The sequence below is a fragment of the Hydra viridissima genome, unplaced genomic scaffold (genome assembly GCF_058129835.1).
Source record: "Hydra viridissima isolate aposymbiotic clone 2 unplaced genomic scaffold, HvirCarnegie_v1 scaffold_7, whole genome shotgun sequence".
Taxonomy (NCBI): Eukaryota; Metazoa; Cnidaria; class Hydrozoa; order Anthoathecata; family Hydridae; genus Hydra; species Hydra viridissima.
Window position 1 is genome coordinate 5,644,212 of NW_028324306.1, and position 9,737 is coordinate 5,653,948.

Genomic DNA, 9,737 nt, shown 5'->3' on the forward strand with positions numbered 1-9,737 from the left:
TTATTTCAATAGAAAAATCTAAAAGTATATAAAAAAAAGTGGTCTTAATGCCCTCCTTTGCCCTATTTGAACACAGTCCACAAAGTTAGCTTAATATCAAATATTTAAATTTTAAAGTAAAAAATATCTTTCTAAAAAGTCCTCAATGAGTTTTGTAGGATTTCTTATTCATTAGTCATGATCCAATTTCCAAAGTTTCACCATCTGTGCTTTCACTTTAAAAATTTTCGCTTTTATGTCCTCCTTCCGCTTTTATTTAGCAAATTCAAGTTTTAAGAAGCCCGAATGCTAACACCCGAAAGTATTAAACACCCGATTGATAAATGAGCGTTAATTATATAGTTCTAGCCAAAAGCAACTCGTTATAAAGGTTATGGTCGGTCTTAAGTTATAGGGGTTGTTTTCCACAATATAAAATTGCGAAATCTTAACTAATACACTTTCAAAAAAACGCCTTCAAAAAGAAAAAATTAAACCATATTTAAAATAAAAATAAAAAGTATGCGGAAGTAAGTAATTTACTAATTATTTAACATTACTTGAGTAATTCACAACTGACGTAGGTCTTATCAGTGTCAGGCAGAACCATTTTCCTCGACATTATTAAGTTCAAAACAATACGTTTTTAGTTACTATCACAAAATAATGACACTTCATCATTTGTGCTTTAAATTGATGAAAAAGTAAAGCTAAATTCTTGTTGTAATTTTTACAGCATGAATTTTAATAAGATCAATAAGAAGCAAACGCAAATCATGCATGAGTTATTAATTTTTTGGTATCCCCTTGATACATGTTTCTTTAGAAAATAATATTGTCTTTAAAACGTTAAATGCACACAGCTAAATAAGTTTACTAAAAATAAACTGACCATTTGATTAATACTATATATAGCACTAATCTGACCATTGTTATATATGCCCTCTTTGTTTCATTAGTTTTTAGTAAATATTAATTTGCTGCCATTTACTTAAAATACGTTTTATTACTCGAAATCTCTCGTAAATATTTTGACACTAATATAGGACCCCCCTTCCCCGTATTTGTCTTAATGATGGTCAGGAGAATAGAGTAAGTTCTATTAATAGTAATCAAGTTTTTGATGAAGACCTTTCACCAGAAAAATAAAATGTTAAATAATGTTTAACATGTATAACAATTTTTTCTTTTTAATATATTTAAGAATTTAACATATATAAGAATTTTTTCTTTCCTTAAAGGTGATGCAAATGCAAACTAAGCTAATTAATTAGTTAAACACCTTATAAAATTTAGGTAAATCAATATTTGACAATTGCACAAAACTACAATATTCACCCCCTGTTTAAAAGGATCCCCTAAGTTACGTACATCAAATTATTAGGCATAAAATAGAGAAAATTAAAAAAAAAAAAGTTGCATATTCTTATACCATTTTAACTGACAAAAATTTACAAAAAAATAATCAAGATTTTCTTTATAAATTGTATAAATGCGCCAATCGTAAACTTTGAAGAAAATAAAAAGAAAAGGAATTAAGATACCATCATTACAACAACAACAAAAAAAAACATCACTTAAAAACTGATAATCAATTAACTTATTTCTAGTGACCTACTTTGACATGGCAGTTCATATAAACAGTGTAATTGAATTGCGTGAAGAAACTATTTACGGCGGATTTGATTGACGTAGTTTATTTGATATGTTGTAAATATAGTTTAAGCGGTTTATTTTATGAGCATATTTGAGGTTCTTTGTATAGTATAAATTGAAGGAAAACTTTTTGTAAAGGGGGGAATTTTAAGGAGAAGAGAAAATGTAGAGCTGAAACGTTGTGTTCGCTGCGAGAAAACAACAAGCTAACCGGGCACATGATGGAGCCATCTTCGAATAATTAGAACATCTTTGAAAAATACGATGGTATATCCGATCCCGCAATTTAGTCGCAGCGAACAAAAGTTGTTGCAGAGAAGCAACGCGTTGAGTTGACAGTGCTCTTTCCAGTTTTGTTGCGAAGTAATACTTAGTCTTCGATTGTTTGTGAGTAGAAGATAAGAAGGATGTGAAGAGAATCGAAGATGTCTATTTATCGAGTTTTTCCTTTGGATGCCTACGTGGCATGAGTTGTGTACGAAGCAGAAGATGAGAGATGAGGAACAAATGGATGTCTCTTTTGCTGATCTAAAACGTTTCTCGTGTTTGGCAGAGTAGCCTGACGAGAGGGTGCGACTGGCGTTGTAGTTGGATTGCCAGAAGCGGTATTTGAGATTTGGATCCGCAAAAGAAACAATTGTTGTGATGTTCCGCAAAGCAAGAGTTGCTTTGAATTAAATGTGATCCCGAAGGATCAAGGAGGAGTGTAATTGAATTGCGTGAAGAAACTATTTACGGCGGATTTGATTGACGTAGTTTATTTGATATGTTGTAAATATAGTTTAAGCGGTTTATTTTATGAGCATATTTGAGATTCTTTGTATAGTATAAATTGAAGGAAAACTTTTTGTAAAGAGAATTTTAAGGAGAAGAGAAAATGTAGAGCTGAAACGTTGTGTTCGCTGCGAGAAAACAACAAACAGTTATCAAAAATGTAACTATAAAATCTGTTTCAAAGTACAAAGGGATTAACAATACTAACAAACAAAACCGAAAAGAAAAAAAAACAAAACAAAACAAAAAATCAAATTAAGATATAAATTGCACTTTTAGAATAATGTTGTCTTGGCTTTTAGTAAATAAATAAAAAAGTATTCATTTTTAACAATAGTCACCAACGTAAAGGTAAGCCAAGCAGTCTATCAACACAAAACATCACAACAACACATAACAATAGAATATTTACACTTGATCCTAAAATCCATTGAAAATAACAAACCAAATTAAAATATGAAAGGCAAAATTAGAAAACTAATTTCAAGTTAACTATATTTATCTTTTCACGAAACACATAAATAAAAAAAAATATATTTGTTTTTATGTTCAATATTAGTTATTCAATTACTTCAAATATAGGACATTAAAACACCCTAGATATAAAGATCAAGGTTGCATACTATATAATACACTTTATTATGAAATATGAGTTTGAAAAAGCAAGATTAAATGTTCCACTTCAGTTTGCTCAGTGCAATATGCAAAATGATATATTGAACAAAAGCATTGTAATTGGTGAAGAATTAAAAAAAGATATTGCAATTGTTTTGGAATCAAATGCAGAAAAATTTACAGCTTTCATGAAACTTTTTTGGGATGAACAAAAAAAAGCTACTTGCTGTCGTCCAAATGCAGTTAAGTATCATCCTATGATTATAAGATTTTGTTTGTCACTTGTCACATCTGCATCAGCTTATGATGAATTAAGAACATCTAATATTTTAACCCTTCCTAGTTCCAGGACTTTAAGGGATTACAAAAATGCAATTAAACCTTCTGCTGGTTTGAACTCCAAAGTTATAGAAGAACTGATAAAAACATCATCTAAGCTAAGAGATCGTCAGAGATTCGTTGTACTATCATTTGATGAAATTAAAATTCAATCTGATTTAGTATTTGATAAGCATTCTGGTGACCTAATTGGATATGTTGATATTGGAGATCCAGACCTAAATTATTGTAGTTTTCCTGATTTGAACGAGCTAGCAAAACATGTTTTTGTATACTATGTTCGAGGGTTATCTTCAGATTTGAAATACGCTTTAGCATTTTTTGCAACTACAGGTACAAATGCCAGTCAGATTTTCAAAACATTTTGGGGAGCAGTATTAGTTCTTGAAGTTATTTGTAAATTATCTGTTGTAGCATGTGTTTCTGACGGTGCATCTGTAAATCGAAAATTTTATAAAATGGATGAATACTTGGATAACTGTACTGATGAAGATTTAGTGTATTGCACCATGAACATTTATGCACCCAAAAGATATATTTGGTTTTTTGCAGATGCTCCCCATTTCATTTCCTTAACTTTTACATACATATATACATATATATATACATATACATACACAGATATATATGTATATATATATATGTGTATATAAAGTTCAATAAAATACTTTTTAGTTTCAGCATAAAAGTGATCAGTCACAACATAATTATATATTTTATTAGGTTCCGTTAAATAATTGGCATAATAGAATGAATTTAATATCTTTTTTTTGGCATGTGTAATTAACGAATCAATATCTTCAAAGAAATTTCATCCTTATTAGTCATAGGTTTTGATCGTATTTGTCTTTTGAGACCTTTAATTTTATATGACTTTGAACATTGAAGACAAAGCTGATTTAATTGGTCAGAAATTTAAAGAAAAGTAATATAATACTCATTACATAAGAAAGTAATTTAACATAAGTAATTTTAACACACTTCATTGGTTAAAAACTGTAAAATAACAAGATCTAAATTTATTTTTGATACATGATTTTTACCTCTGAACCTGCGTCTTCAATTTCTATTGCAATTTCTTCTACAAAAACGTCGCTATTTAAGAAATTAACTAAGATTTCTAGCGTATTTTGTTGAAAGTAGCTTAAGGCGTCGGCCATTTAAATATTTGTTTTGCAGCTACATTGATCACGTGACTTTTTTAAAAAACTCGGAAAACAATGAATAAAACAATAGCTTCCAGACCAGGGTATAGTTCTATAAACTATGAATGCATTAATCTTTTTATCAATTGCTGCAGATGACTCAAAGTCGAGTCCGATATTGGTTTAGGGATCGTAATATTCAAGGATTCGTAACTGTAATCCGAATTGTCCTATAATAAAACTTTTAAATAGTCCTCTATGTTTTTCACAGCACCCTTCTAGATAATGTTTACACATGGATATGCGGTTGTAGCAATCTTTTGATCCTTTGTGGAATTTTTGGGCAGCTGGTCTTTTATTTACCCTCTTACAACTCGCATAAAATATAAACATATAAAATAAACAGTAAAATAGTAAGCAAACATAAAATATTATAACAAGTATAAACATAATTAACTTTAAAAACCAAGGATAATTTATGAAAACAAAAACATATGTACATTTAAAAATCGATTATTACTTTAAAATAAATAAAATTGATTGGTGACAGTGAAACATAAACCCGCCCTTACTAATAGAAATTATACGGTAATCAAAATAATTAATACTAAAACAATAATGATAATTACAAGATTAAAACAAAATAAAAAAATTTTGTTATTTATAAAAGATGAAAACTAGTGATATAATAATAATTAAATACGAAAAGTAATACCATTAAAAATATAATACCTGCTTTAAAATAAGCTCTGTCAATAATTTTTTCACAGAGCGCAACACATCATTTTTAGAAAAATTCGGAAACTTGGATATTGTAAGTTCTGTAAAAATTGCAGATACACTCTTACGAAAATCGGTTTTTTAAAAAACCAAATTTGGTTTTACGGCTTGTCCCAATAAACGAACCAAATTTGAATATCTAGAAAACCAATTTATTCTGGTTTTACAGAAAACCAATTTATTTTGGTTTTCCGTAAAACCAATTTGAATATCCAGATAATCAAACTAAGTTGGTTTTCTAGAAAACCAACGCTATTGGGTTTTCTGGATAATCAAAATTGGTTCGTTTATTGGGACAAGTCGTAAAACCAAAGATTGGTTTTTCGGCAATAACGATAAAAGTAAAATTTATGTCAAGATGCTTAACACGAAACGCAATTTTCAATGCATTTATGATTATTTTACAAAACTTAACTTCATGAGTTATGTTTTGCAGAATAGAAATATTCGGTCAGAGATCACAATTTAATACAAAAACTAAAGATTATTAATTTATTACCATATTTATATATATTTTTGATACGTATACGTATATAAATATATTTATATACATCATATAAATAAATGGTGTTATATATAAATCGTATTCTATATAGAAATATTTATGTACTCTGGAACATATTAATATACTACTATATCATTTAAAAAAGAAAAAAGTTATCTATAAAAACAACTAAAAGTTTGTAAGCGAGTTCAAAAAATAAACTTGATTTAAAAAACGATTTTGAAACAAATTAATAATATTAGTATATTGTTGAGTTTTATAATTTATATTACAAGTTATATTATAATTTATATTATAATTTTTAAGAAAAATCCCTTGACTTTTCCAGGTATTCCATGATTTTCTAAATTCTATAATATATATATATATATATATATATATATATATATATATATATATATATATATATATATATATATATATATATATATATATATATATATATATATTATAGAATTTAGAAAATCAAATAGTTTAACTTCTTTCTGATTTTTTTTTTTTTTTTTTTTGAAACGTTGAAAGCATATTATGATATATTGCTAAGCAATAATTTTTAAAATGAAAATGATAGAAATATAATTTATGTAAAAACAAAAAATACAGGTAAAAATGTATTTGATGCCATTAGTTTAATAAAATAATCGAACGACTTGTCTTTGAATAAAATTAAATATAGAACACAGAACTCTTCAGCAATTCAAAAGCTAACGAAGAAATGACAGAAATGAAGTGGCGCGCCTGTTCAAAACTAATATGGAGGCAATAAGCAAACAACCAATCAAATTTATAGATGATAGATGAAATTCTGGAAAACCAAAATAAAAAATATTCAAGCGTTAATTTTTTTAAAAACTAGTAGTTTTTCAAATTTGAATTGTTGAAAAACCAATTTATTATCGTTTCTCTTGCAAAAAACCAAATCTTTTTTAGATATGCCGTAAAACCTTTGGGTTTTCTGTGAAACCGATCGATTTTTTAGATAACCAATAAAGAACCAATTTTCGTAAGAGTGTAAGCAATTTCTCGAATTGAATTGATTCTGGAATTCCAGAGTATATAAGTGTTTAAATTTAATAATTTTTTACCTGTTATTAAATGCAACACAGCTGGATCAAGGCGAACTTTTTTTGAAACAGAAAACTTTGAAGAGCCTTTTTTTCCTGATAGCGAAGCATTCACCAACTTATTTCTTTCATTATAATTGCCCTAATAACTGTTTGACCAGCTTTTTTCCTGTTGGTGCTCTTAAGAATCTATTAGGAATCATGTTTTCAGTGACTTCTTTGTCACTGCATGTATAATCTGTTGGTTGTGTTGTATGGGAAACAAATGAATCTGCTTTTACTTGTTCTGATAGTTGTGAATGCATTGATAGTGGAAGTTGTGAATTTGTTGGCGATGTTGGTTGTGAATGCAACAATGGTGGTGGAATTTTTGGAACAGAATATAGCTGTTCTGGTAGTGAAAAAGATGAAGGCATTTGAAATGAATTTGAATCGATTGAATGTTTCCTGATTGAAGTCGATTGAAGTCAATTGAATTGAACAAATTTTCATGAAACAATATATAATTGTTAAGAAAAAGTGAGGAATCAGGATGATCATTAATAGAGTCATTAGTTGAAAAAGACTAGATTTGTTTGTGTTGGGGTTGGGTTGAGAAAGGAGGAGTTGCTGGTAATGTTTTTGATAAAATAGGTTGTATTTGTGAATTTGTTGGTTGTAAATATAATGGAGATGGTTTTGAATGGGTTGTTGGTGGTTATGAAATCAACATTTTTGCCTTCTTTCTTGGCAACTTCTTCTGCTTTGCTAACAAGCCCTAAAATTGAAATAAAATCCATACATTTAAAAACATATGACATTATAAAACTGAGGGTATTTTAAACAGAAGGTTTTATAAAACAGAAAAGTTGAGCATTTAAATCTTCTTAATGATCACAAGCAGTGAATGTCTAAAAGAAAAATGAAGTACACTGGAAATAGTCATAAAACAGCTGATAAAGTAAATGGCAAATGTTTAGCTATTATAATTCCATTGAGAATTTTTAAAACATTTTATAATAAAGTTCTTATAAAAAAAAAAAAAAAATAGAATTGACAAAATCGATCTTAGCTGTGCCAGTATTTTATTTGGAATACAAATGACTGTTTACTTACTTTCTATTTTTTTGTACAATTTTGTTAGCTTCTTAGCAAAATCTTCTTTGAATGTATTCTAGATATTGTAAAAATTTGACACAAAACTATATTTTATGAATAAAAAGGATAGGTTAATCAATTTTTGTTTATGCTTAATTTCTACTGTTCCAAAATTGTATGATTTTGATGAGTTTCCATTTTGGAAGAGTGAAAGCCATTTTTATAAATGAAACTATTAGTAGAATAAACTTACCAACAATAACTCCATTTGCTGAACTGTTATATATTCAACTCTAACAGAACCCTTAAAAGTAAACAAAGTTTTATCCAGAGTTTGAACTGATCTTGTTCAAAGTAAATTTTATAATATATAATCCTCAATTTCATTTGTTATGTTTAGCAACTTCTTATCTTATTTTTTCTTGAGAAGTGATCCTTTCTTCAATGATGTTTCTTCTAAACTGTCTAAATATAATTATATAATTACTCTTTCATAAATGTTAAATATATCTTTAAAAACAGATGTTTATAATACATCAAACATAAAAGACTACTAACGATTTCATTATATGAAATATCTAAAATGCTGGAAGCATACGCAATTGAAATAATTAACAACTCTAAGTATAAAATTTCAAAAGAAACTTAAAATATTTTCAAATTTGAAGCTTACCAACCACACATAACTTTTTTCATACTAACATCAGAAAATAGATAAGTCATACAAGACCCCCTGCATTTTGAAACTCTTTCCCTTCTAGAAGAATACCAACCATTAAAGCCATTCAATTGCCTGCGACAAAAAACCAGAGCTATTGCAGTTGTATCACATAAAAAAATAGATACATGAAAAAAAACACGAACATTATTAGATAAGAGTATACCATTAGTGGATAGGTTAGTAAAAATATCAATAAAAGGAGATGAAAATAATTATATATTTGGTTTTTTAAAACCCGACTAGAGACCAAAAAACAAAATATTAGTAATTTGCAGTGAATATGGAAAACTATGAATGGATGCTAGCTAAGGCCACAAGGACCACTTTGATGATTTGTAAACGGGAACTCCATCAGTATTAACAACAAGTCTAATTGTTGCTTGCCCATTTTCTTCAAGATCTGCTAAATGTATCCAATTGTTATCGCAAGTATTTTTAAGCTGTTTATTTGTGTTTAAAATATAAAAAAAAAATTGGATTTCTTATGAAGACTAGCAAAAAGCACCCGTAATACGGGTTATGGTCGGTTATTTAATTTATAATGGCCGTTTTCCACAATTTAAATTTGCGAGACCTTAACTAATACCCTTTTAGAAAAACGCCTTCAAATTGAAAAAATAAAACCGGAGGAGATATAATATTTAACCAATTATTTAACATCAGTTTAGTAATTTACAAAAGCGATTTGCTTCTACAATACTTAATTCAACATTGCGTTTTTAGTTACTGATCACAAAATAATAACATGCTTTAAATTGAAGAAAAAGTAAACCTGAAATATTGTTGAATTTTTATAACATTAATTTTAAGTAATTATATCAATGTAAAACGAAAGTAATTTATAAATGAGTTATTTATTACTTGGTATCCACTTGTTGCATGTGTTATTAAAAAAGGATAGCCTTTAAAACGTTAAATGCACACAATTTAATAAATTTATTATAAATAATTAAGTTTCGAGTTCAAATACGTTTCAAACAAAAAAAATTTAATTTACAATCAAACATCTGTAAAACAAATTCAAAACAATGCAAACTTTCATCTTTTCTTTTGCATTAATTCGTCATACGATAAGCCTAAAT

At 27.7% G+C, this 9,737-nt stretch overlaps 1 protein-coding gene and 1 long non-coding RNA gene across 2 annotated transcripts; one reads left to right on the forward strand and one right to left on the reverse strand.

The window, feature by feature from the left end:
* The first annotated feature begins 3,050 nt into the window (after positions 1-3,050).
* LOC149885812 (uncharacterized) lies at positions 3,051-6,132 on the forward strand. Its single transcript, XM_090094269.1, has 3 exons — positions 3,051-3,904; positions 5,256-5,364; positions 6,100-6,132. The coding sequence occupies exons 1-3, from the start codon at positions 3,051-3,053 to the stop codon at positions 6,130-6,132; spliced, it is 996 nt and encodes a 331-aa protein (XP_089950395.1).
* Positions 6,133-6,324: 192 nt separating this feature from the next.
* On the reverse strand, positions 6,325-7,878 carry LOC149885813 (uncharacterized). Its single transcript, XR_016453956.1, has one exon. It is a non-coding gene; the product is annotated as an uncharacterized LOC149885813 (long non-coding RNA).
* Between the last annotated feature and the right edge of the window lie 1,859 nt (positions 7,879-9,737).